The sequence below is a fragment of the Pezoporus occidentalis genome, unplaced genomic scaffold (assembly GCF_034315485.1).
Source record: "Pezoporus occidentalis ecotype Australia unplaced genomic scaffold, CSIRO_AGI_Poc_V1 ctg182, whole genome shotgun sequence".
Lineage (NCBI taxonomy): Eukaryota > Metazoa > Chordata > Aves > Psittaciformes > Psittacidae > Pezoporus > Pezoporus occidentalis.
The window spans coordinates 1196636-1223729 of NW_026913662.1; the positions used below are offsets into that span (position 1 = coordinate 1196636).

The window sequence follows — 27094 nt, forward strand, 5'->3', positions numbered from 1 at the left end:
ATTTCAAAAGTGTTTTGCTTATTTTAGCCTACTATTTTAAAAGTAAGCTACTACACATACTCCAAAAAGTTGGTTATGACACTGGTCCTCATTCCTGAGGGAATACCCACAGAACTCTGTTCCGTCTAGTTGCTCAGATACCTTCTCAGCTACAGGTAGTACTGCCCCATAGCACCAAACTTGAGAGATTCCTGTGGGAATCCCTAAGCTGGTGAGAAGAAATCATAGAATGACAAGTATTTTTTGGTTTTTTTTCCTCATCTGTAACCTGCTGACAACCAAAAATAAATCTCAGTGAAACAAAACCAACTCTATGCTTTTCTTCCTATAGCTGTCATGAGAAGGTTGCTGGCAACCCAAAAGCAGGCGTTCAAGGCAGGGCAAAGCTAAATGACTTTGTGCTGTCTGCACGTGTGTTACACTTAGTATTCCATGAGACTGAACCCTAGTCCTACAGGGTATCAGTTGTGAAGCTCTCAGAATTCATTCCCTAGGACTGGTGACCAGCCGACTGCAGCCTCTCTCTTTATAGGTGCCCTTCCTCACCACATTTGTATCCAGTTCTAGCCCTGACAGAAGACTGACCCAGTTGTCTCTGGGAGGCCTCGTAATAATGGCTTTGTGCCTATATGTCTAATTTTGTCGTTGTCCCTGAATTTGTCTTGCTGTGGTGTGGCATGGTTTTCCCTTGTCTCTTCAACAGCACACAACAGATACGTATGTGTGGGGTATTTCCTTCCAGTAACCCGGGGTAATAAAACAGTCCTGCCTGATACTGCACACATTGTCTGTACTTCCCTTTGTGTTTGAAAAAAGGTCTAGGTCTGGTCTGTGTGGAAAACTAAGACTTGCCAATTGGTGTCTGTTGTGGTGTCTGTACTTGTCTTAAACAGCATATTCTTCATCTTTTCTCCCCAATGTCTGTACAATGCTATGCACATTAAGAAGATGCAAACTATCCAGGTATATTACTGTAATGAATAAAATATTTCCCAGGTATGTAAGAACACATGAATAGCTATATTGGTTTTAGACTAAGGGGCCATCTACCACAGCACCCTGCCTCCAAGTTGACTGCATCGATTTCCAGGGGAAAGCAGGCACAGAATAAACATATCCAATACTTTTCCCAAGCACCCTCATAGATTATCACTGTTTTCAGCTGAGGACATTTCTGAAGCCAATATATGTATATTCAAAACTCCCAGTGGCCTATCTATAAGGCACATGCTCACCTGAATCCAGGTATGTTTTTTGCATCCATGATACCCTTTAGCAAAGCGTTCCACAGACTTGACTGTGTACAGATTTTATGTCAAATTTTTTTGAGTGTAACATATTTGGTTTGTTGGTGAAAGGGGGAATGATTTTCGCAGCTTATGACTTGAGTTGTTTTACTCTGACCAAGGAATGGTGGCTTCAGCTGCTTGGTGAATAAGCCCTCTACCTGAGAATCCCAGGAAACTTCCAGAGTGAAGAAGGGAAAAATAATAAAAAAGGAAAAAAGAAGCAGGAGGGAATTTGGTTCTTCACCTAGCTCTTCCTGGAAGTGGAGTCTGCATAAAAAAACAGTAGGTATTGTTTAAGAAAAATTATACTTTATTTTCAGAGACTCCCTGTTAAACTGGTTTAGAATGTGGGATACTTCTTCATGTGTAAGAGAAATTTCATGGTATGAATTAGACGATGTGTGTGAACTTATTTACTTTTTTTTAAAGAGCAAGAATAATTTTGATTTCTGCAGGTATCTACCCCCTTGCTGGTAGAATCATAATCCACAACCAAAGTCTTGGGAATTGTTTAAGCGCATCAGATACATGACACTTTCATGTTCCTTCATTGGTGAAAGAACTGGAGCTCACGAATATATGCTGGTATTTTGCAGCGTGTTGTCTGTTCTTTTCTTCAGGCAGTAATGGCAGAGGGAATTGCAGCTTGTCTTGTCCCTGGCAGAATTTACTCTTCCCAAAATATACATCCTGTCTTGCTGTCTTGGTTTTCTGGAGCCTTCTGTTTTTTGAGGGGAGCCTCTCCTTCATTTTCCTTTCTCCCTTTTTTGAATCGCTCTTTGCACGATCATGACCTGAGCCAAAAAGGACAAAAAAAGCAAATCCATATCAACTACTACGGGGTCACTAGTTACTAAATAAGTACATGGCTTTAGTTTCCTTCACAAGAAACTGTGGCATTATGGCAGAAACATTTCCTTTAAGAAAGGAGAGCCACAGCATGATTCAAAATCTAGTGCTAAAATGTGGGAACTTCAGCCGTAGGAACAGGACCCGGTTTTATTGCTGCAGTGATACGATAGTCTATTGACCCCTCTCTGAAAAGGTTAATCCCAACACTTCCCAGGATCAGACTGTACATCCTTTTATGGCATGCTGATACATGCGAAAAGCAATGAACCAGTGGCTAGAGCCTTTCCTACCAGTAACTGCAGAAGGATAGTGCAGGGTCAGAGGCATTATCCTTTGCCATTAAGTTGAGATTTTCCAAGCTCTTTTCCCTTAGCTGTTTACAAAGAGGTTAATGAGTTTCTGGACTTCCAGTGTCTCAGCTGGGAAGCTCCATGAAACCAGCTCTGGTATCTGCCACAGCGTAGGAGTTTTCCAGCACTGCTAATGTACTGCTACCATCTGTCTTACATCTTTCAGAAACCCACCAAACAAAACTCAATCCTGTTCTTTGGTGTATTTCTAGTAGAACAATAATGGAGAAACCTGTTAAAGATTGAAATGTCTTCTCTGCAGGCTTGGAGACGCTTTTGCCCTTCTGTTTCTTCATCTTCTGGGAGAACAGATTAAAGCTGGATGAATGGAAATTTTCTCTTGTGGACAGGATCATATCATGGCACACATTCTTTCCTGCCTCCTGAGGCACAGATGTTTTTTCATGCTTTCCTTTAGCATTATGGGTGTGACTCTTGGAGCTATAACACACAGAGGTCAGGCCAGAAAATATTTTATCTCAACACAAATTCATGACAATATATACATAAAAGAACAGAAAATCCTGACAGGTAAAATTCCTGCCACTTTATTCTGAGCATTTCCTTAGAAGCATATAATAAATAAATAAATAAATAAATAGTAATTTACTATATTTCAAGCTACACAGAACCACAATGCCATCACATTGTCTTAAGGACACTAGTGCCAATATCATGTAGCCACTATAACACTATCCCTTCTGAGTCAGCAGGAAGTACCCATCACAGAAGCAGCAGCAGGTTACTTTTCCATCACAGAAGTAAAAAGTGGTGTTTGTGGCAGGATCTGCTGCAATCTGACTGGCTGGCTAACTCCACTTTGCTGTTACCAAAGAACAGCCAGCTGTGCACTCAGCAAGACACAGGACGTTGTATGCCATCAGCAGGTGAATGCTTATGAAAGTAATCCACACTGATAGTGTTACTGCCATGGGGCCTCACACACCCATCAGTGTACAACCTTCATTGTTCTTGACCAAAGCACCAGAATGCAGAAGTGAAGGGAATGCACTAGCAATGAGCTACGCACCAGCACCATGACAATACTGTGATTTTAAGATATCCAGCCATTCTAAACTAGTAACTGTCTGTTTTGGACTGTCTGTGCTACCTAGCCTGGCTTGGTCTTGTATTTTCTCACCTCTACCCTGTTTCTCAGTAGACATGTGGCCCTATCTTTTCCCTCCCTCCCAAGGCAGTGGCAATCATCCCTTCCTCCAGGAACGACCCAAATCACTGCCTGTGTGCCAGTGTGCAGCAAAGAGGGGAAAAGGAGCTTCAGCTATGTGCTGAAGGAGGGGGTCTGGTGTTCTAGATGAGACGGAGGAAAGAGGATTCTCTGCTTCTCTAATGTCACCTTCCACTGCAGTCTCAACCGTGGCATGAAGTGGCCAAGGACAACTGTCTAGTTTATGAATGAAAACCAGTGAAGCACAATGTCAGAGGAGCATAAAAAGCAGGAGCATGAATTTGGAGAGAAATCATCCTGGGTTCATTTTCTCACTCTTGCTTTGTGAAAAATGCTAGAAACCTGTAAAATAGAACAGTATCCTACCTGAGATCCTTCCCTACTTGTGTGGCAGAGGCTGCAACTGGCAATTCTACTGTGAAAAGTGAAAAAAAAAAAAAAAGTAAAACACTGAAAGTACGTATCAGATGTTTAAAAAGAAATTAAAAAAAAAACAACCACCACAATGAAACATCCAAATTTTGTCTTGGCCAGGTCAGACTCAATAACTGGCTGAGGCTCATACAGTTACAGTAAGCAGACACTGATGGAGATCAAGCCATTTACCCAGATGACTAATTGTGGGGATTAAGTCTTTCTTCATATTTAGCAGACCATAACTCATATGCCCACCTCCCCTTCTTTATCTATTGCCTAACAAAGGCTATCTGGGGATAAAGACACTACGTAGCTCCCACTGCAATTGCTCCACTACACACAGAACTGCGAATCAGGAAGTAGAGGTGCCAAAGGCAACATGACTGTTTTGTGTTGGTAGTCATGCAACTCTGCTGTTTGTGTTCCTAGTGTCTGCTCCAAGGAAAGCACATGTTTGATATTCAAATGACACTGGACTAGAGTCATAACAGACATCTCCAGAGCATGAATACTATGTCAAACCCCACCAGTCAAGCAAGATGGGAGTGGGAGCAAAGAAGAGCTGGTGCCACCTGACTGGTCTTGCCAGGTGATACATGTTCATGAGCTGTTCAGCTGCTAGCGCTCACTGAGCTGGTGCTCACTGGTGGCTGACTGGGTAAGAACAAGGTGCCCTAGGGCACCTTCGGACACAAGTATTGACAGCATTTTATAGCTTCTTTTATTCTAAGTGAAGAGGTGCTTTATACAGTTAAGAATGAATTTTATTAGTAATACTTGACCCAGTTGGCCAAAATGAAGTAGGGAGAGAAAAACGCAGGCAAACCTTCCAGTTATATTTACATAGGTTTAAAAAATACATAAAAAACAAATGATTCCCTCAATCTATGAATCCAGTCGTGAAGCCTATCACGAACCTTCCTACAAATGCTATCACAAACCATATATTCATCTGTTAGCTTTCCAGTTACCCTACCATTTTGGAGTTCTTTGTGTATGGTTTAGGCTTTGGTATTGTTTTTGTTAGGTTCTCTAAGACAAAACCATAGTCATAAGGCAGAATAGCTCTGGGTGTATGTCTGAGAAAAACAAGACAGGAATTCAGAACCAAGCACAGAGTCTGTTGGATTTTCAGCACCCGGAGTGTGAAAATCATATGAATAAGGATCGTCTTGAGAATTAATTCCAGGATCCTTAATGTAGGCAGAGAATAAGTATGTTCTTACCTTCCCCTGTTTAACTGATCTGTGATAGCTCGCTATGAATCCATAAATCCCTCTTGTATATAAACCCACAGATATTAGGGATGACTTTTAATATTTCTCAACCTGTCCTCACTGAGGAATTTTATATCTCTGCTCATGAAAATAACAGCTGAAATACTGTACTGTATAATTCGCTGGCATGACATCTGGAAAAGATTTTAAAACTCTTATTTCATAAGAAGAATCCTCTTTTTTTTTTTTCCTTTTGTAGTTCTTGGGACTATTTCATGAGGCTTGTTCAGCTGTGTAGGAAAGGGCAGAATTGAAGAGAAACGTGCTTTGCAAACTTTTGGCAATAATATAAGCTGTAAGAGTTTTTAAATAGTGACACGATGCTGTAATTAACACCGCTCACAGGTGTCTGTTGGAATAAATAAAAACAATGGCAAAAATCAACTTGTGACACTGTGAGGTGAGGAAAGACAGCTTTGTATTCAGGACATTTCTACTTCACTCTTTTCCTCACAGATTAACTTGTTGGCTTTGTAAGCTTGACAGTGGGCTGTTTCCTATGGCTTTGTGGGTATCTGCAAAGCCACAAAGTTTGACACAAAGCATAACAATTTCCATTGTTTTTCAGTACTCTGTCCACATCAATGTTTTGAATTAAAACCCTAACACTCTACCAAACCCTACCCTTAAACTTCTGAATTCAATAAACTTTATGTTCCTGTAAGAAGCCTATTCTGTCATCTGTCCGATGAAAATCAGATTTTTAAGGCCTGAAAGAACCACAGATTATTTCATATTTTGCTTCACCTACCATGAAAAATAGGCTAGCGATTTCATTCAGTCTTCTGTGACCCCTGTTGTAGACTGTGTGTTTGACTGAAGCAAGACAGAAAACTCACTATGTCTGGAGTTTTCCGACTCAATGCCAAACCACAAATCTCATTTCTAATGCAAATTTGTCTTATCAACTGCAGTCACAGCTTCTCATGCTTTCTTTTTCATCAGCTGAGGATCTCTCTGCTACTTTGAGCTACTCTTATGAAGAATGTTGTTATATTTTAGGGGACAACTTTCATTCCATGAAGTCTCATTTCATCATAAAATGACCGAACTCTCTTAAGTGTCTTGACTAGAGGTTGTCTCTGGTTCTTAAATACTTTCATTATTTTTTTTTTTTTTAAATCTTAAAAATAATGCTAACATCAGAAGCAGTTAAAGGAATTCAGTATTAGTCTCAGAGAAGTTCTACGGAGAAGTCAAGATAGCTTTTCCCTCCTTCTATTTTCACGTAGGTAAGAACCGTATTTGTTCTTGTGGTATATGAACTGAACTCATGTTACGCTACTTGTTCATTTTGACACCTAAATCTTCCCCAGATTTCCTAGCTTGCAATGACACAAGTCCTCCAGATCTGTTTCCTTAGCCTCCACATTTGCTTCTTTCATTTATCTGTACTGAAACCAAAAAGTTCCATAGGATTTGTTCTGCCCTGTTTGACTGATGAAAGTTTTCTTCTCTAGTTTCTCTGGACCAAATGAGCACATTGTCACATATAACATATGTATGGTACCGTAGGTACCGGTATGTACCATACTGCCAATATGAGCAAATATTTTTTCACATCTCTGGAACTTGCCTTGGGTTCAGTTTTTCTCCAGAGACAGTGTTCCAGTCAGTAAAGCAGAGGGTAAGAATGCGATGAAGACAGTTTAAACTAAAGAAAAATGAGGTCTTCTAAATGATGAGACTAGGTGAAACCCCAGCCAAAGAATTCTGTACTTATCTTTTTGGAACATACTCTTTACTGAGGTTTGAGATTATAGAGAAAAATTGACTTATTGGGATTTGAAGAATTAAACAAACATACAATGTTTACCTTTTTTCACTGTGTCAAATACCTTATGTTGAGTTTCAATGCCTTGAGTCTGTGAAACAGAATAGAAACACGACTGAATAATTAGTATTATTTAGTTTCAAAAGACTAACAAAAAGGTATTATCAGTCAGCCACTTTCTGGCTTGTTCAATGAGTGCACACTAGGTTACGACGGGAAGTTTCGTACGGGTTCAATAACTAGTGGGAAAAGAGTTAACATGTAAAGGCTGGGCTCTTTCTTCCTTTTTCTTTCCTTTTCCCTTTCTCTTCTCTTTTTTCTTTTTCCTTCCCTTCCTTTCCTTCTCGTTCTCTTTTTCTTTCTTTTATTTTTTTTTTCTTTTCTCTTTTTTCTCTCTTTTTTCTTTCTTTTCTCTCTCTCCTTCCACACACCACCACCAGCACTACACAACCCCAGCAGAAGGCAAGCTAGGCATTCAGTATTTGGCTCGCTTTTCAAAAGCTCAGAGAAGTCAGCAACTTGTGTTCACTTTGCAAGTTGTTGGGTGCTCAGCATTATAAAAAATAGTTAAATTCCTTTTCATGAAAGTAGGAACATAACATCAGACGACATTATGTCCATCTATGATTTTTAAGTGTGTGTCAACTACAGCGAGGCTCACATTGTTGAAATAGTTATATAGGATACCAAACAATAATAATAGAGAAGTTTTAAAAAAGATCAGATCTTATATCAACTGTTCTAACAATGACCCTTTAGTAAACTTAATTTTATGGTGGTTGCTAGGGAGGCTAATGCTGAGTACCAAATCACACACTCTGACTGGTGGGAGGAGCATGATGCAGGTTAACAAATATTGCCAGCACAAGTATTTCAGAGTCTGGGCTTGGTAATGATCCCAAAGTTAATTAAAAAAAATGTATTTCCTGTATCCCTAAAATGTTTTGTGACCTTTCCCTTTCTCTTCACAGCACTATACTGAACTGGAAAAAAAAAACAAAAAATACTTCAATGGACTTGACAAAAAAACTTGTTCAATGAAACTGGAAGTGTAACAGGTCCAGCTGAGGAAGTGAGGTGATAGTAGTTTTGAAGACTGATGAAAAGCTGGTATCATCTCCAGCTCCAAGGCATATTCTTTAACAGAAAGATCTAAATGTGTTCAATAATGTATAATTTTACCATTTTTTCCTGCCCCAGACTTGGTGGTGTTGATACTTCATTCACAGATAAAATAGACAATAAAAAGCAATGGGCATTCTAGGTCAGCACCTTTTGGTGACAATATTGTTTGTCTAAAGGTATAGTGATTGAATTAAGTTGTCATGTATCAGTCTCTAGTTAGAAGAAGAGCACAACATTTTTCTGCAGGGACGAAAAATACTCACATTTTTGCTTTCATGACTTCTGTCCTTAGCAGTGCTGTGAAAATGTTCTCCTGATGCTTTATTTTTTTTCTGCACAGAAAATAGTATGTAACCATTTTGATTCATAGGGGAATAGTACAGTTACAATGAAAAAAAAAAACCAAAACAAACCAGTTGTAAATAAACATGCTAATCACAATGCCAGAAGGAGCAAGCTGCTTCAGACTGAATTCCTTATGCTGTTCAGCAAATATTTATGAACCTGGACACAAACATACCATACTGACAAGGGACCTCACTTCCTACTCAATGGCTTGTTTATTTTTAGTCTGGAAACCTGGAAAGCCGTGCTTTCTCAGTAGTATTAATTGCCACAACTCTTTTTCCGAAGTTGCGGCTTCTGAAAACAAAGACTGGCATAAAATGCAAAAAGACTGGGTAGACCTATTGAACCAATGAAAGCCTTAATAAAGCAGCTAGCATTATAATGTTCATGCATCTAAAAAGAATAATACCTATAAAAAAATTAATGTGACTTCATCTTTCCAAACAACAGTTTGCTTTCTTTAGGCAACAATAACAGTGCTCCTATTTCACATGAGGGCCATAGTTTTCTAGGTTGAACACTAGTAAAGTGCTGTTGAGGGCTACTTACAACTCCAGCATGAATTTCCAGCAAAAAACCCACAACTGTATCTGTGATATCCCTTGTTATTCACCTTTTGCAAATGCCTTTAAGAAATTCCATCAAGAACAACAACAATTTTGGTAAGACTTTTGATCTAATAACCTTAATTAGTCACTGAATTGGATTCACATGGGGCAAGAATGCTCTAATTCACTGTGTGAGAGATGCATGAATGCAATTCATATAATTTCATTGCATGACAGATGTCTTTGCCTATGTTTCACATAGAAATTATAGAACAGGACCTAGTGAAGTTCAACCTAACAAATAGTTTTGCAATGTATATTTGTGTTTATAGGAATTGGCAATATAGGAATCAGGCTCTTAAGTGGCCAAAGCTGGGTTCAGTCCTAACCATACTCATCCTCTCTTACCACAGGGACTTCATGCGATAGGCTTTGTACCCAGAGGGATCTCTATTGGAGAAGACTTCCCCTCATAGTTTATTAAATTAGTGATTAATTCATAAAACACAATATATTTTAAAATAGAGAGGTTCAAGTAAGCTCCTGAAGCTGTGGTTTCACATACTGCTGAGATCTTCTAAGGGCTTCCTGCTACTGAAGGAGAAAGTCTCTTTTCCTTTGTTCTTTGTCCTGCCTGGTCCCCCCTGCCCTGCCCTGCCCCCCCCCAACTACTTTAGTCCCTGCTTCTGGCCTCCATCCCTTAAACTGGTTCTGATACTCAAAAACCATCTTGTGTGATCTAACTCATTAAAACAGCAGAAAACCATCCCATTTTTTTTCCTGTGGTTGTTTCAGTCACTTCCGTTTTACACACTATTAGTATACAGTCCTGGTACTAGTTTCCCCTTTTACTGTTGTTTATTTACTGTATTTATGTCACAAACAGGAAGCAACAATTTACAGGAACTATTATTGTTGGCTAACATTCATCCACAAACTTTCTGAAAGTATTCACTCACAAGAAGTTTGTTTTGCTTATCTACAGGAAACACTTTGAGTAATAATATGGTAATCTCAGGCACCAAAGAAACAAACACCAAGTAAAGGAGGACAAAAAAAATGTTTCAACCCATTATTTTCAGCCAAGCAAGTAAATGCAGGTTTCAGGAAAATAAAATGTTTCAGTGCCCTCCAGTGAAAGCACTCTATTAAATCTGGGGCTACATTTGCCTATAAGCTTAGACGTAGACAATGGGATAGTCTGATGCTGACAGCACTTAGCACAAGTGTGATGACCTGCCTGCATACATGAGAGAACACAACTCCTGAACACTCAGAACTGGGTATCTGCAAAGAATGGCTGACACAGGGTACACGGGCTTGTACCATAACTTCTTGTGCTTAAAGCTGGTGCCCTCCTACACACTGACCCTCTATCTGCTTACTTAGCTGTACTTCAGAACCTGACAGGTAGAAAGCCACCTTCTTCTGAAACAAAACCACCACTATCTGGACAATCTAGGTTAAGCTATCATGAAAATTAATACTATTGTTCCACACTGTTCATTTGGACTGTGAACTCTATTGATTTGTTAATGACTATTCTGAGTGACTTAACGCTAATGTTCTTTGAAACAGAGCCTGTTAAACTGTAGTGATTCTTTCCCAAGTGCCATTCAGGACAGAGATGTAAACAGACAAGGAAAAGTCATAGCATACCTTAGTACCTAGTTTTAGCTGGTGTGCATAAAGATCACAGGAGTTTGGGCTGTCAGAAGTTTGGCTGCAGTGAAAGATAAGCATTATTTTGTTTAATTTCCAAATTTGGTGATTGCAAACAGTAGTTTGCACCATTCATTCCAACCATTAGCGTGTGTTTTCTATAGTAACACTAGTTGCAGAGATGCCTGTCTTCCACATCCACATTTTAATTTTACAGACCTACAACTAACCTGCAAGAAGTCGGCATCATCACCTTAGAAAAAGCTTGGTTACTGGAAGAGATCTGCTGTATCCAGCGGGCACTTCCTGCTTCTACCTAGGTTTTAGCTCTGCTTCACACACCTTCTCCCTCCCCTCCTAAATCATCCCATAGAACATCATCTTCTTTGTTCCCAGAAAGTCTTCTCCTAGTTCTATGTGTCTCTTTTGCAGTTCAGGACCAGCTGTGGTCTGTGAAGCTCAGTTCTTGATTTCTATACTTTGGGCACCTCAAGTTTGATGAGATAGATCCAGCCTATTAATGTTCTTCGAAAAAAAGAAATGTATTAGTTTTATTCCCTAATAAATGACCATAGGGCCACAGCTGTTCATACTAAATACTCACCCCTTACAAATCACCTGCACAACTGATCTTGCAGTTACTCAGAGTCATCACTGGCGCAGGAGGAGCAGATCATGTTTAACAGGGGTATCATCTGGTCAGCGCACGGATTCTTGCACTGTTATCAGCTACCCTGAACTTAATCCCTTTGCATATATGGAATCAGACTAGTATCTTCCATGCTTAATTACATTAGGTTTACACAAAACCAAATAATATACCTTACATTAGATTGCTCTGCAAAATGTAAGGCTGAAAAAAAGTGTATTGATTTAAATGATGCAATAGATCAAGCTCTGTATCAATGCAGTTTCATTTCGCTTCAGGAAGGCCACCTGGGGTAGATACAGAGATCTGCTTCCAATTGAACTGGTTATTAAAGTTTGGCTATAAGATTTGTATGCAATTTCTTAAGGAGTGTTAAATTAAGGACTGTGACTATTAAAAGTCTAATTTTAGTAATATTTACTCTGGTACTTTTTATGAGATGCAGAGAACATATAATAAATGGTGGTATATCTGAATAGTTACCTGGAATCCAAGTCTAGCGCACCAGAATTCAGGACCTTGGAGCTCACGCTGGCTTGCTGTTTCATTACACTTTCATGTTCCTCAGGCACAGATAATAAGAAACATAAAAAAAATTAGTTCACTGTTTTAAGAAAGCCATTATCAAATTGATTATTATTATAACCCTATAGAGTATTATGTTTTGTCACAGTAGGATGAACTGAGGCAGGAGAAAAGTCGTAGGGGGATTTTCCTTACCTCCTTATTATGAACACAGTAGTTCAGGAGGGCATCACAGAAATGCTGTCCTATTGACTCCAAGTCTTTCACATCAAAATGAGTGCTTTGTCTGCAGCCTGCAGCATCAACAGGAGCAAGACAGAAATGAAAATGTCAGCAATCCTGCTGACTGCTAGGTAACTGTGATATTTCAGGGTGGTGTCTGACTGCAAATTCACTGACAGATGCTAGACAGGTCTATAACTGTTGTAGTTTTATATAAATGGTATTATAGATCATTATTCTGCCTTTATGAACAAATCTATCCACTCAGAGGGGGTAAGGCATAGTTAACTGATTCTCTAATCCAAAATTTCCTAAATTTATAATACAACTGGCTTAGTTACAGCTTTTAATTTGCCACCCACTAATGTTGTTTCATGATAAATATGCAATAATGCTACTGGTGAGAACACCAAAAAAGGGAAAAAACATGAAAAAGCACATTTTTTTTCCATGAAAAAAAACCAAGGTCTTGTTTGATTATTCCTATTAAATAGCTACAGGGAATTGTCTTACCCAACTTAGAGCCACAGATAGAGGCTTCCAAAGTGTAGCTGTTGTTGATGCCCATCTTCCACATCACCACTCGGCCTGTGCCTTCTTTGCTCCTTCGTACTCTGAACCTGCAGTCTGGAAATGAGAACTTAAAAGACAGGTGCAGCATCAGCCATTGAAGTAAAGAGAAAAATGCAGTAATTAAATTTTAATCCTGCAAGTTTTAAAACTTTATCTACCAGGCAAACAAATGTGAGTTTTCATTCTACCTGAATATTGCACAACATACCCCAGAAGATCATAGAATCACAGAATGATTTTGGCTAGAAAGGACCTTAAGATTATCTAGTTTCAACCCCCCCTGCCATAGGCAGGGACACCTCACCCTAGACCATGTCATCCAAGGCTCTCTCCAACCTGGCCTTGAACACTGCCAGGGATGGAGCATTCGCCACTTCTTTGGGCAACCCATTCAGTGCCTCACCACCCTTACAGTAAAGAATTTCATCCTTACATCTAACCTGAACTTCCCCTGTATAAGTTTGAGCCCATTACCCCTTGTCCTAGCACTACAGTTCTTAATGAAGAGTCCCTTCTCAGCATCCTTACAGGCTCTCTTCAGATACTGGAAGGCTGCTATAAGGTCTCCAATCAGCCTTCTCTTCTCCAGGCTGAGCAGCCCCAATTTTCTTAGCCTGTCTTTACTGGTATAATGGAAATGCAGGTAAAATAACAGTCCTTTGATTAGATTATTTCACCTGAGGATTTCTGAAACATCTAAACAATTTTTAATGTGGCTGTACTTACTGTTTCTAAATATTTGGACATATAGACAGCTGACCAGCTGAGTTACCATAAATCCTGTTACATACCAGCATGTATATTTACTAAAAAGTTAGAATAGCTCTTCTCTCATGATTTAATATCTCAACAGTTTGATGCCATCAATCTGAAGCTCACAACCACCTCATTATTGATACCTGAAGAAAACAGCATTAGCTATAAGTATGCAATGACATTTAGTAGTTCAGTTTGTGTGTTGTTTTATACCTGAGCCTTTGCAACCTTTCTTGTCCAAAAGCAGCTTACTGTAGTAAGATTTTGCCAGAAAATGATGTATTTCAAAAGCCATGATTTTGTACTGAACTTCCCCTCAACTGAAATAGCTTACACAGTGTGATTTTGACACATTTTTCAACAGAAGTTTTCAAAAGGATTAATCTGGAAAAACATTTTATCTTCTTTAATTTCTTACTTACTTGTTTGGTTTTAATTCTACAATATATTTTAAAAATATATTTATAAATACACAATATTTAATGTTAGGTTTTGATGTATTAAACCAATGTTGCTTTGGCATTCTGGTTTGGGTTGTTTTTTTCTTCATTCTTTAAAAAAGAAAATTTTTACAAAATGCTAACTTTATGTCTCAATTCAGCACGATACATTTTTAAGTGCTGGTATTTTAAAGAAGTTAAAACTTCATACTCCAACTGTTTCTAGTTTTAGCCAAATGAAGATTATTTCACTAGGTGAAATATGGTCTTTTATTAAATGTGATATCTTAACAAAAAATTAGGGATCCCAGGTAGTGCTTGAATTTTGAGGCAAGATTCTAGCCAGACTTTTGCTCACCTTATCTGGGCAGCTCTTGCTCAGCAGGAGTGGGAAGACACGTGGATGCACATATGGTGCTTTCACCTGGGGCCTTCTCTCACAACCATACATGAAGACATTTTGTTTCCTGTTGTGACCATGGATGTCGCAATACATAAAAACATCACGTTCCCCCATCACTCTGTAATACAGGACAACAGAGAATAGTCGTTTGGCTTTTTTTCTTCTCCACCTCAGAAACTAGTCTGAGCTAGTATGTTATACTGAAGCTCACTTGTAACCTGAAGAGCAAGAAATCAATACAAGTTCCATATTCTGAGCTCTAACTTAAACCTTCAGTGTTGCTAGATTAGAGCCAAACTACTCAGTTTCTTCTGAAAAAACTCACTTGTCACTGCACAGATGTAAGATACAAGTGTATGCATCATCAGCCTTTGTCCATGTATTTGTTCTTACCCCCATGATCAGTTATATACATTCAGCTCTCTAGATGTATACATGATCAGATTGTACAACTGAAATCTACTATTCTTATCTGCTGCTCTTTCAGTATTGTACATGTTGAATGATAAATGCTGTACTATTATGAGACTGAATGACTACTCCTTCCTTTATCAAACTGGAGACATCAATTTTTTTGACGTGCTAAGATTCTGCAATATATTCTTGCTTAATTACTGAAAAAAAATTTCAGGTAGACACATTGGGATTTAGCAACCCATACCCCCAGTGCCCAATTTGTGTTGAAGCAGAGCTCTCCAGGGAAGATGTGATGGCACAACACTGTGTCACCTGGGGGTTTACTCTAGGCAGGAGTTGGAAATCCATGGTGGAACTAAAAAGGAAGCAGTAATAAACATGTCTGTTGCAGCTGACAGTAGCTGAATATGAGGCTAAAGGTCAGCAGCACTTCAGCAGACACTATTAATGTTAATTATGGGGCACTCACAAGTGCAGGCTTTCTCCATATAGCAAGACAGAGAGAAGAATTGTTGTGGAAAATAAGGAGAGGCACAGTGCTCATTCCCTGAAAGCTAAGGGCCTACATGCCAAAACAATCATTTGGAAGAACATAGATCTTACTTTAAACATCCTGTAACTAGATGAAAAAAGTCCTGTTTGTATTAATTTGTTACAGAAGTTAAACCAGAGGGCTTTAGTTTACTAGCTGAAGGTTTAGTTTAATAACCAAAGGTTTAGTTTTATAGCCAGAGTATCAAGCAGTAAGTCTGCATAAGAAATCAAATGTATTTGTAGCAAAACATACAGCAAACTTGGCAATCTTTGCTGTCAAATAGACATCTGGGATCTATTCTGAACCTAACTTAATTCTGTGACATGGCTGTATGTGAGAAAAAAAGAAAATTAAAGGCATAAGGAATTTGATAAGTAGATTTTGGCAGAGGATAGTGGAAAGAAACATACTGAAAATGTTTTGACAAAACCTCTTATTTTGGAGATAGAACTTATTACCAGGAATGGAGAAAATATGTTAAAGGAAAATCTGTACGATACTGAAGGAAAAAATAACCCACTCTGAAATGCAACTGCAGGTAAAACGGTCAGAAAGGTTGGGGTACAGGGCAAAGATGTAAAAAATAACAAAACAATAGGGACACAGAGAAGTCACAGTAACAAAGAGACAGTGAAAGGTAAATCATCTATTCTAAAGGGAAAGAAAATAAGGTTACCTTTTGATCATTTCTCTGGTATACCAGATGGAAGGATAAATTTTTTTCCCACGAGATTTGTATTTGCGGTTCAAGTCCTGACCTGTTAAAGAGCAGCGGTGATTTCCCACAATCACACCATCTGGATTCAACATGGGTACTACTTTGAAGACAAAACTGTCCCGCAGGAGTTGAGCTCTGCCTGAATCGCCAAGAATGTAATCCAGAAAGCCCTTCATTATCCAGGAACTGTTAGTTTCTCCTGGATGCACCCTCGCAGTTAGTATCACAGCCTTCCTTTTGGTGTCCTTGTCACTTGTAGATAGGTTGGTGATAGTTAAAGCATACACCGTGTTTCCTGCCAGTGAATGGCACAAGATATGAATCTTGCAGAATTTGGATTTCACTGGATCTTTAGAGATGGCCATCAGGTACTCTTGCAGGTTGGAGTAGGTGTAAGGATAGCAGTGGGCAAAGTAGCAGGTGTCTTGGTCATAAGGGAATTGGAATGTCCAAGTGAGTGAGAAATACTGACGTCCATCTTGGCCCACATTGGTTTTATAATACTTGATATCATTTCCAGTCCTTCGCCAGCCAACCTTGTGTTCCTGAGCATCAGTTTCTGAGTACAACAGTGGCCGCAAGCCATGTTTATATAGGCTGTTCCGCTTGGTAAAGTTGACAATAGTGAAGCGATATGGCATCCCTGCCTGCGTATTGCTTACTTGGAAGTAGTACCACTGAGTGTGTCTGCTTGTGTAGAGGTCAGTGCGCAGGGTCAGCTGGTACTCAAATTCATTGCTTGTGGGCAGAAAGAAGACAAAGAGTTGTGATGCTGGTTAGTAACGTAGCATGATGCAGTGTCAAATAATGTGGACTGCCATGAAAAAGCACTCATGTGTGAGTCAAATTTACACTGTCATGAATTGAAGTCTATGTAGCTGCCAGGAAAAGATGCCTAATTGCACCAAGTGTGTCAATGATGCAACTGCTGCCTTCATTAGGACTTCTAATAATAATTAGGACTTCTAGAAACATTCTCTACACTATGCTTTAAGAGGAGGTGCTTAAGAAAAGGTGTCGAATATGTGTGGGTGATTATCACCTACAGAAAACATTCAGTGCTATGGAATGGCTATCACACCATTTCAAGTGAAGGCTACCTGAAACTACTTTTGAAGCTTATTTAACTAATGTAAGAACAATTCACAAACCCAGAGTCACACATCCTGCCCAGACACTGATAGCAGTCTGTTGATAATAACACCACTGATAATAACTACATTGTAATAAAGGACAAAAAAAGATCAGAAACTTACACTTTGACCACCTTCTGCAAATTCCCACTCTCAAACCGTGCTTCGAAGATTAGTGTGTTATCCCCTTCCTGAGGGAGGATCTGTTTCAGGGGGCGGAGATCCTTCACTTGAGAATACATAAAGCAGGATTTTTTGTCAGCTAGGGGAAGGAGCAGAACAGATGTCTTCGAGTCTGAGTAATTTTAAGAAATACCTGCATCCTTCTGAAAATTCCTTCTAGCAACAGACAACTGCAACTTCAAAGCTGAACTCCGACACTTGGGTTAGGGCCAGCTCAGGGTAAAGGAGCTGTAAAGTGGAGGTATTCCAAGCTGAAACAATGTACTCTGTGTTTCAGACTGCTGGTATCAAACCATATGTTTATCTGGCAGAAGTATCCCTAATTCATAGCTTTCTAACTGGCAAAATGAAGGATTTTTACTGGCAGTGGGGCACTGACTGACAGGCTTTTGTATTCTCAGCTCCTATATTCTTGCTTCTATCTCCTTACAGCTGGATCCACCTGAGGAGAAACTGTTGCCTTACCATGCTGCCAAGTAAGGGGGGCTGACCCTGTACCATAAAGCAGGAATAGGGCTGTACAGCACTCCCTGTTCAGATCAGAGCTGTGTTTGCCATTGCTTATCTGAGGCTGTGGAGAGATTTATTCTGCAGCAGTCCTATTCTCTCCTGTAGTCTTACTAAAGCTCTGACAGTACTCACAGTACAGTGAAAGTCAAGATTCCTATATGTCATTCTTTTTATTCTTTGAATCACTGTTGCCATATACAAAAGATATGCGAATATGCAAAAGATATATAATATCTTTTGTACATGGCAACAGTGATTCAAGTAATACAGCCATATTCAGCGTACTGCTCTCCATGACTGAAGTTAACTAGAGACCCACAGGTGTCTTCATTATAGAAGGACTGTTAACTTTGCTAGCTGGGATACCTACTTGAATAATTACTTTCTGTTTAACTGAAATTCCACTCACAGTTTCTCTATCCTTCCCTTCCTCTTCAAGCTCTTCCTTAACATCAAGGAAGAAAAATGTTTCAGTAGTTAATCCAGTAAAACTGTTTCTGGAAACGCAGACTCATAGAATGGTTAGGGTTGGAAGGGACATTAGAGGTCATCCAGTTCCAACCCCCTGACATGAGCAGGGACACCTTCCACTAGACCAAGTCTTGCTTCAAGCCCCATCCAACCTGGCCTTGAACACTGCCAGGGATGGGGTACCCACAGCTTCTCTGGGCAGCCTGTTCCAGTGTATCCAGTCATCTGTAACAACCACATTTTATAGAATGAAATGCATGCATAAAACCTGAGATCTCTATCATGGTATTTTATGTAAGTTTCATTAACAAAGTCTGGGAATCATTATACCAAAATACACACTTTGCTGGAGAGTTGTACAGGCCAGAATAAGAATCACTTCTAGTCGCCTGTGCATAAAGTCCAAGTTAGTAAAAAAGGCCATGGAAAGCTGCATTTTTGAAGAACAGCAACTAAAGGACCATGACAGAAATCACTGTCCTTGTTTGCAAAAATGTGGGGAGCTGGAAGTCAGGGTGTTCCTTCACATCTTATTCCTTGCAATAAATTAGCAGGCCCAGTGCAGAGGACAGAGGTTCCTTCCTCATCACACAGTAGGTACCAGTTTTCTTGGCCACCAAATGTAGCAACCTACTAGTGACAGGTAATACAGCCATACTGCATAAATAGCTAATTTAGCTAATTTCTAAATAAACATGATGTCAAAAAGTATCAATGCTTTTCAGAATATTGCAAGCTTTTACTAACTGTGTTGACCTCAAGAAAGGTAACAGCTCCCCTTCAGTATTGTGCTTCTGAAAACTTTATGGCCACATCTAGTTACCCTATGATTGCAAAACTGTTATCATCCTTTCTATGTAGGAGTAGCTCAGACACAAAATCAGCAACTGACAGAAGTTCCAAGTTCTCCGAGTCATCTGTACCAACTCAGCAAACACATGAAAGAATAACTAACTATGACAATCAACTGGTGATGATGGAATAAGGCAACTAACTCCTTTCAATTCTGTCTGATTAATCCCTGCCAGGCTTAGGAGCCTGTAATGAAGCACTTACCCAGTCTGGCCAGATTTTGTTTATGTCTTGGCAAAACCACTATAGCAAATAGGATAACAAAAGATTTTCCCAACACAGTCTTTAGTGTTGATCCTGCAGTTACACAGCTCTCTTTTTTTTCACTTTTTCTTTTGGTTGTTATCTTTCTCCACTCCTGTTTTCGTAACAAACTCATTTCAGCCTGCTTCATAGTGTTGTTATTCACTGAGAACAACTGTTTGAGCTGAGCTGGACTTCTGAGATAACTGACAGTATGAACCAAACTTATGGATGATGAGCCACCTGCATAACTATGTAACTTACTTCCTTCGATATCTATAGGAAAAATAAATTTATTCCAAACTGCTTTAAAATAATAGTAGAAAATCATATTGATTTCATCAGGCTTTAAATTAGGTTCACAAAGGAGATCAAAGCAGGTGCTTCATCTGTCTACAGCTGACAATAAGTTTCTCAGAGTGTTCCCACCTTCTCCTAGAAAAATCACAGTGCCTTTGTCAGGAGTTTGGTGTGATGGCATCATCTCCAAACCTGTTGCAGTGTACAATGGCTCAGGGTTAGTGGGTATCCAATCTAAAAAAAGAAAAGAGAGACACAAAAAGATTACAAGCAGGAAGATTGTATAAGAGACTTCATAATATGGACACATCGAAAAGCAGTTAATCTTATTTATACCAGTTGCACACAAACAAATACAAAAACCCCCTTTTGAACCTAATTTTTTGCACCTGTGAACAAATCTTCACTATAACTCTAAATAAAAATACACACTGATCTGTGCAAGGCCCAACTTTTGCTGTGCAAACTTGCCTCTTGCCTGTACATCTTGCTTACTACAGATGAGACTGATAATGGTGAACATTAGACAGCATTGGTACTGTTAGGAAAGCAGATGCCGCAACTACAAAGTCACTGACTGCTGACAACATTGACAGCAGATGCTGCATGGCTATAATGCAGTGTTCCCATGTAACTCACACGGCATCTACCTGGCATTGTCAAATATCTTTTCAACACTGATTCATTCTGACAGTAGGCCTTTTCTCACTGTAATACTCACAGCAGTCCTGTCCCATTCCATTCAAGATACTGGGATCTAGTTTCAAAGGCAAAAGAATCAGGGCCCAGCTGTTTCCATCCCACTTCTGCATTTCCATTTCTACTGATTACTTCCAAACTGCAATTGGTAGTATTTAAAAGCACAGGGGCTGCTCAAGTCTTCACTGTACCAAAATAGGCTTGCTGTATGTACAGACTGCATAAAAGCAGTTATTAGCTTATGTTCATATTTTACTGTATGACCCTGCAATATAGTACTGATATTGCTAGTAACAGCATATGAGATTAGTAAGAATTTAAATTTGTAAGACCTCAGGACTCAGGCTTGTTGAGTTTGCTCTGTCTGAACTTTTCTTTACCTGCCTGCAGCTTTGTTTCACTTAATTTAGCTGTGACAGCAATTTTTCTAATTGACCAGGTACGTACGGCTAATTTGCTTTCTTTTTGTTTACTTTTGCATGGTACAACCATAGGCTTATACAGACAGCAGTAACAAGGAGTTGTTTTGTGTAGAAATGCAGACCTAGAGGTGGACAAAATTTGCTTTAGGGGCAACAAAGAGAACAAGGAAATAACATCTTACATACTTAAAGAACAGTGTATACGGTAAATTCAGACGTAACATATTATAGCATTGTAGAATCATAGAATAGTTAGGGTTGGAAAGGACCTTAAGATCATCTAGTTCCAACCCCTCTGCCATGGGCAGGGACACCTCACACTAAACCATATCACCCAAGGCCTCGTCCAACCTGGCCATGAACACTGCCAGGGATGGAGCACTCACAACCTCCCTGAGCAACCTATTCCAGTGCCTCACCACCCTCACAGGAAAGAATTTTCTTCTTATAGCCAATCTAAACTTCCCCTGTTTAAGTTTTAACCCGTTACCGCTTGTCCTATCACTACAGTCTCTAATGAAGAGTCCCTCCCCAGCATCCCTATAGGCCACCTTCAGATACTGGAAGGCTGCTATGAGGTCTCCAAGAAGACTTCTCTTCTCCAGGCTGAACAGCCCCAACTTCATCAGCCTGTCTTCATATGGGAGGTGCTCCAGTCCCCTGATCATCCTCGTGGCCCTCCTCTGGACTTGTTCCAACAGTTCAATGTCCTTTTTCTGTTGAGGACACCAGAACTGCACACAATACTCCAAGTGAGGTCTCACAAGAGCAGAGTAAAGGGGGAGGATCACCTCCTTCGACCTGCTGGTCACGCTCTTTTTGATGCAGCCCGGGGTACGGTTGCCTTTCTGGGCTGCAAGCGCACACTGCCAGCTCATGTTCATTTTCTCATCAACCAACACCTCCAAGTCTTTCTCCGCAGGGCTGCTCTGAATCTCTTCTCTGCCCAACCTGTAGCTGTGCCTGGGATTGCTCTGACCCAGGTGTAGGACCTTGCACTTGGCATGGTTAAACTTCATGAGGTTGGCATCAGCCCACCTCACAAGCATGTCAAGGTCCCTCTGGATGGCATAACCACTCGTTACTGGTCTCCAGCCAGACATTGAGTCATTGACCACAACTCTTTGTGTGCGGCCATCCAGCCAGTTCTTTATCCACCGAGTGGTCCATCCATCAAATTGATGTCTCTCCAATTTAGAGACAAGGATGTCGTGTGGGACAGTGTCAAACGCTTTACACAAGTCCAGGTAGATGACATCAGCTGCTCTTCCCCTGTCCATCCGTTCTGTAGCCCCATCATAGAAGGCCACCAAATTGGTCAGGCAGGATTTCCCCTTAGTGAAGCCATGCTGGCTGTCACCAACCACCTTGTTGTTTTTCATGTGCCTTAGCATGCCTTCCAGGAGAATCTGCTCTAAGATTTTGCCAGGCACAGAGGTGAGACTGACTGCTCTGTAATTCCCCGGGTCATTCATTTTCCCCTTCTTGAAAATGGGGGTTATATTTCCCTTTTTCCAGTCATCGGGAACTTCACCTGACTGCCATGGCTGAGCAACTTCATTCACCAGCTCCTTCAGGACCCACGGATGGATCTCATCAGGACCCATGGACTTGTGCACGTTCAGATTTTTAAGATGGTCTCGAACCAGATCCTCTCCTACAGTGGGCGCCAGGTCTTCATTCTCACAGTCCCTGCATCTTCTGCCTTCCAAAGACTTGGGTGGTTTGGTCAGAGCCTTTGCCAGTGAAGACCGAGGCAAAGAAGTCATTCAGAACCTCAGCCTTCTCCAAATCCTGTGTAGCCAGTTCTCCCGAGAGCTTCCTGATGGGGCCTACGTTCTCCCTCGTCTGGTGTTTATTTGCTATGTACCTGCAGAATCCCTTCCTGTTATCCTTAATACCCCTAACCAAGTTTAATTCGAACTGGGCCTTAGCTTTCCTAACCTGGTCCCTAGCTTCCCGGACAACATCCCTGTATTCTTCCCATGCCACCTATCCTTGCTTCCACCTTTTATAAGCCTCTTTTTTCCTTCAATTTTTCCTCAGCAACTCCTTATCCATCCAAGGAGGTCTCCTGGCCCTCCTGCTGCACTTCCTTCTAGTTGGGATGCAACACTCCTGAGCTTGCAGCAGGTGATCCTTGAATATCAACCAAGAGTGTTGGGCCCCCCCTGCCCTCTAGGGCTGTATCCCATGGAACCTTCCTAAGCAGGTTCCTGAAGAGGCCAAAGTCTGCTCTTTTGAAGTCCAGGGCAGTGAGCTTGCTGCACGCTCTTCTCACTGTTCTGAGGATCTCAAATTCGGCCATCTCGTGATTGCTGCATCCAAGGCTGCCTTGGAGCGTCACATTTCCAACGAGCCCTTCCCTGTTGGTGAGCACGAGGTCAAGCATGGCACCTCTCCTTGTCGGCTCCTCTATTACTTGCAGAAGGAAGTTGTCTTCCACACAATGGAGTAACCTCCTGGATTGCTTGTGCCGGGCCGTACCGTCCTTCCAACAGATGTCAGGGTGGTTGAAGTCACCCATGAGAACAAGGGCCTGTGCGTGTGAGGCTTTTCCTATCTGTCTATGGAGTGCTTCATCTGCAGGTTCTCCTTGATCAGGTGGTCTGTAACAGATCCCCACAGTAATGTCTCCCATAGCTATATTCCCTTTAACCCTGACCCACAAACTCTCAGTTGTTACTGCTGCAGACTGATGAGGAAAGAGAAAGGTGTAAGACTGAGCATGCAAACATAAATGATCCCAGAGTTGTCTGGATCCTAGAATAAGGAAGAAGATATCATCATTGTATTTCTCCCAGCAAAAGACTCCAGACGCTGACAATTCTGAACAAATAGCTTCTTGCTTCCACCCAAAGGAAACATTTACTATGTAACTGCTGGCCACAGGAACAGAAGGGGCAGTGAAAAGAAAGCCAGAAGGGTTTGAGTGAAGCATACATACAACATTTTAAACTACATTATTATTTTTCTCTTCTCTGTAGCAATCAGATCTGGACTAATAATGATTTGTTTTTTAAGATTTCACTTAAACTGACAATAAATTCTTGGTGTGCTTCCTCTTTGCCCATATACAAGATTTTAAGCATAACACAATAACTTACCAATGTGCTCGATTCTGTCTCTGATGACTTCACATTGGTGTGGCCAGTACACTAGAGAAAATTGGCTGGCAGTTGACAAGTCATCCAGATTCTGAGGCTCCCCAGGTTGCGGTACCATTGCCTCCAAGTCAGATGGTGACAGAATCTGTTCTGCCATTGGAAAAAGATAAGCACAAACAGAATCTATAAGAAAATCTATTGCTCTTCCAAGTGGAAACAGGCTGCAGAGATTATCTACATGAAAAATAACATAACTAAGCATGACATAATAAAATTATATCCCACTAAAATGGAAATATAATGCTTCATCCTATCATTATGCTCCATATCTTAAAATCACACAGAATTTAAAAATAGTATTGAATGAACAGTTAATTCATTAAACCACAAAGCACATCAAGCATCCAACTACAGCAGGAAATAGCTTACCTGGGTTCTTATAGAAAATGTTGGCACCTTTTATTATTACTGCTTTATTACTAGTGTGTTATGGTAATGCTTACAACCTCAATGCCTGAGTCAAAATCTGTACTGTGCAGTACTATACGAATAACAAACAAAGCTTATTCCTACAAAACTTATCACACAGCATGTATGCAACAAGATAGTACTGGCTAGCACAACAGGAGAGGTAACAATCTGATGCTATCAAATTCTGTAAAGCAACAGAACCATTTGGACGAGGTGGAGAATTATTTTGCTCGTCAGCGAGGAATCTTCGAAAGTTGTGAGAAGCCACTTGAATGAAAACATGATAGGCAGAGAAAAAGCTTTGGAAAAAATCTAGTAATCAGATGATTAGGACTGAGGTATTGTGCAGTGACCTCAGCACTGCCTAAAGTTAATAACTTTTCTTTGTCATAGGTATGAAAAGATCCCCTTTCAAAGCATTCTCTGTCCTTCCTTCTATCTGCTTATAGTAGGCCAAATGGTAAGAGTTTGGTTCCATGGCACGTTTTCTATATTTACTTTTGGTGTGAATCACACACCAGCACCGTAAGACCTATGTTACCAGAAAAAAAAAAATCTCATCAGCTTTAGACCTAGTTTCTAGATCCAATTCTCCTCACAATAAACGAAAGAATGAATGTAGTAAGCAAAAGAGCTTCACCTGAAAGATCTGGTTTAGATGGCAACATGTGTGAAAAGTAAAGAAAAACCCAGACCTATTTTTAAACTCCAGTGGATACCTAACTCTAACAGATATCTGGCTGCTAAAACACAAATCAGTAACTGGTGATCAAGGGCATGCTGCAAGATAGAACTAAGATAACTACTCACCTAAGATCCATAAAGTGTGACTAGACCTACCTCCAGATTTGTTTAGAGCTTGACAGTTATGTGAAAACTCATATCTTCCTCCTTCCCCTTCCTTGCACCCTGTGGTCTTACAGGGAAAATGTAGGGGGATAACTGAAAGGGTCTCAACCAGTAAGAACAGCACATTGCTGACTGTCTTCTGTCACAAGTGAGTTAGGGGGCTAAAAAAAAAATTAAAAATACTAAAATAAAATCAGAAGTCCACAGTAGGACAGCGTGCAATTGTCTGCTGTCAAAGAGAACATCTCCCTCTGTTTTATTTTGGCTTATGGTCAGAGTAAGAATTCGGCCAAATCTGCATGGTCATTATTCCTGTCCACTGCTCAAGGACTTCTGGACCCTTCCCCTTGTCCTCTTTCGTTTCCCCAGTGCATCTCTCATGCAGTAGCAGTATCCCTACTGTTGTGTGAAAAGCTAAAGCAGCAAACTGGTATAAGAAAAAAACGTTTGTTTCTCAGTTGCATTAATTAACCCTCTGATCCCACTCATCAAGTAAGCCTGAGAGTAGGAGAGGCGAAGGAAACCAACAGCTACCATAGCCCTTCTGGTGGCAGGTGAGATACATGTCACTATTATCCGAAAGCAATAATGAATATGTGAACTTGATGCTGGGGAACTGAGGCATAACACTTGGCAAAACTTAAAAAAGCACAGCTCTGCAGCCAAAGTGCATGGGAGCCATGAAAAGCAATCAGCTACCCTGTGTTAAATTTGAAGCACATTGGCAAGGCAGCACTGAAATAATAGTGCCTGCCCCCTTCGCTGCACATAACAGAACTTTTATGTCCTGGGTTTTCAATCTAGTCCCCCTTCATAAATACCATATTCAATCAAGAGGCAAATTTCCTTCCTTAAATATGAATGCTGGTAACACAATACGCATTTTGCAGCTAGTAAGAATATTATTTACTGCTCCAATGTACATTCACCGTATTTGCAAACGTAATAGAGGATTCCTAAAAGCCTGCTAGTCCACCACCTGATCGGGAGCTTGATTTTTATCCCTGCGATATACAGCAAGGTCCCCAGATTTAGTTTACTGCCAAACGTGCTCTGCGATGCATTCCGGGTGCTTATAGAAACGGTCTGTTACCTGAGCTGCTTACTGATTTTCTCATAAGATGCAGCTGGTTCTAATGACAGCTAACTTACCCGCGACCTGGGACCACCTCAAAGGGGGACCAATGGGACTTACTAAGCTGCCTTCCTGACGGAGAGGCTCTCCCGAGTCCGTCCCGCTGCCGAGGGGCTCTGGCGGCGGAACGGGTCATACCGGGGAGGCAGCGGTTCCGCCGTGAGCCCCCCCTCCAAGGGATGGCCACGTCCCCCCGTCCCCCGCAGCAGATGCCTGCCGCGTCCATGACAGAGCGCGCAGGGCCGCCGCACAACCGCCCGCATCAACCCCCAGCTCTCGCGAGAGGTCAGTGGAGCGCCGTACATGTGGCGGCTGGGGTGGGCCGCGCGGCGGGTCGTGCCGGCGGCGTGGCGTTACGGGAACTGAATCAACCAAGTTGGAAAAGGCCTTGAAGATCATAAAGTCCATCCGTCCCCCCAGCACTGCCAAGTCCACCACTAAACCATGTCGTCAAGGGCCTCGTGTACATGGTTTTTGAATGCTTCCAGGGATGGTGATTCCACCACTTTGGAAGCCTGCTCCAAGAAAAATGCCTGAGTACCATTTCAGTGAAGGTAGTTTTTCCCAATAACCAGTCTAAACCTCCCCTGGCTCAGACAGAGGCTACTTCCTCTTACATTGCTTGGTACTTGGGAGAAGAGACCAGCACC

The 27094-nt window shown here is 40.8% G+C and overlaps 1 protein-coding gene across 10 annotated transcripts; it reads right to left on the minus strand.

Moving 5' to 3' along the window:
- Positions 1-1689: 1689 nt before the first annotated feature.
- On the minus strand, positions 1690-26546 carry AGBL3 (AGBL carboxypeptidase 3). 10 transcript variants are annotated; one of them, XM_062615518.1, is made up of 15 exons: positions 26505-26546; positions 23990-24134; positions 19891-19995; positions 17326-17464; positions 16028-16807; positions 14355-14517; positions 12741-12867; positions 12201-12298; positions 11964-12043; positions 10829-10895; positions 8537-8605; positions 7182-7239; positions 4047-4095; positions 2724-2932; positions 1690-2083 (listed from the first exon to the last, which is right to left on the minus strand). In XM_062615518.1, the coding sequence occupies exons 2-15, from the start codon at positions 24105-24107 to the stop codon at positions 1827-1829; spliced, it is 2319 nt and encodes a 772-aa protein (XP_062471502.1). In that variant the 5' UTR covers positions 24108-24134; positions 26505-26546; the 3' UTR covers positions 1690-1826. The 10 variants fall into 10 exon arrangements, with proteins under 10 accessions (XP_062471502.1, XP_062471496.1, XP_062471499.1 ...); XM_062615512.1 differs by having other exon boundaries at positions 23990-24139; XM_062615515.1 differs by having other exon boundaries at positions 23990-24139; positions 26462-26546.
- Positions 26547-27094: the final 548 nt, after the last annotated feature.

Coding starts and splice junctions, on each gene's coding strand:
- AGBL3 (XM_062615510.1), bottom strand. CDS start 24,146: ATGGCAGAACAGATTCTGTCACCATCTGACTTGGAGGCAATGGTACCG. Junction 12,044..12,200: donor ACTGTGTTCATAATAAGGAG/GTAAGGAAAATC, acceptor TCTGTGCCTGAG/GAACATGAAAGTGTAATGAA. Junction 2,933..4,046: donor CAAGTAGGGAAGGATCTCAG/GTAGGATACTGT, acceptor TGTGTGTTATAG/CTCCAAGAGTCACACCCATA.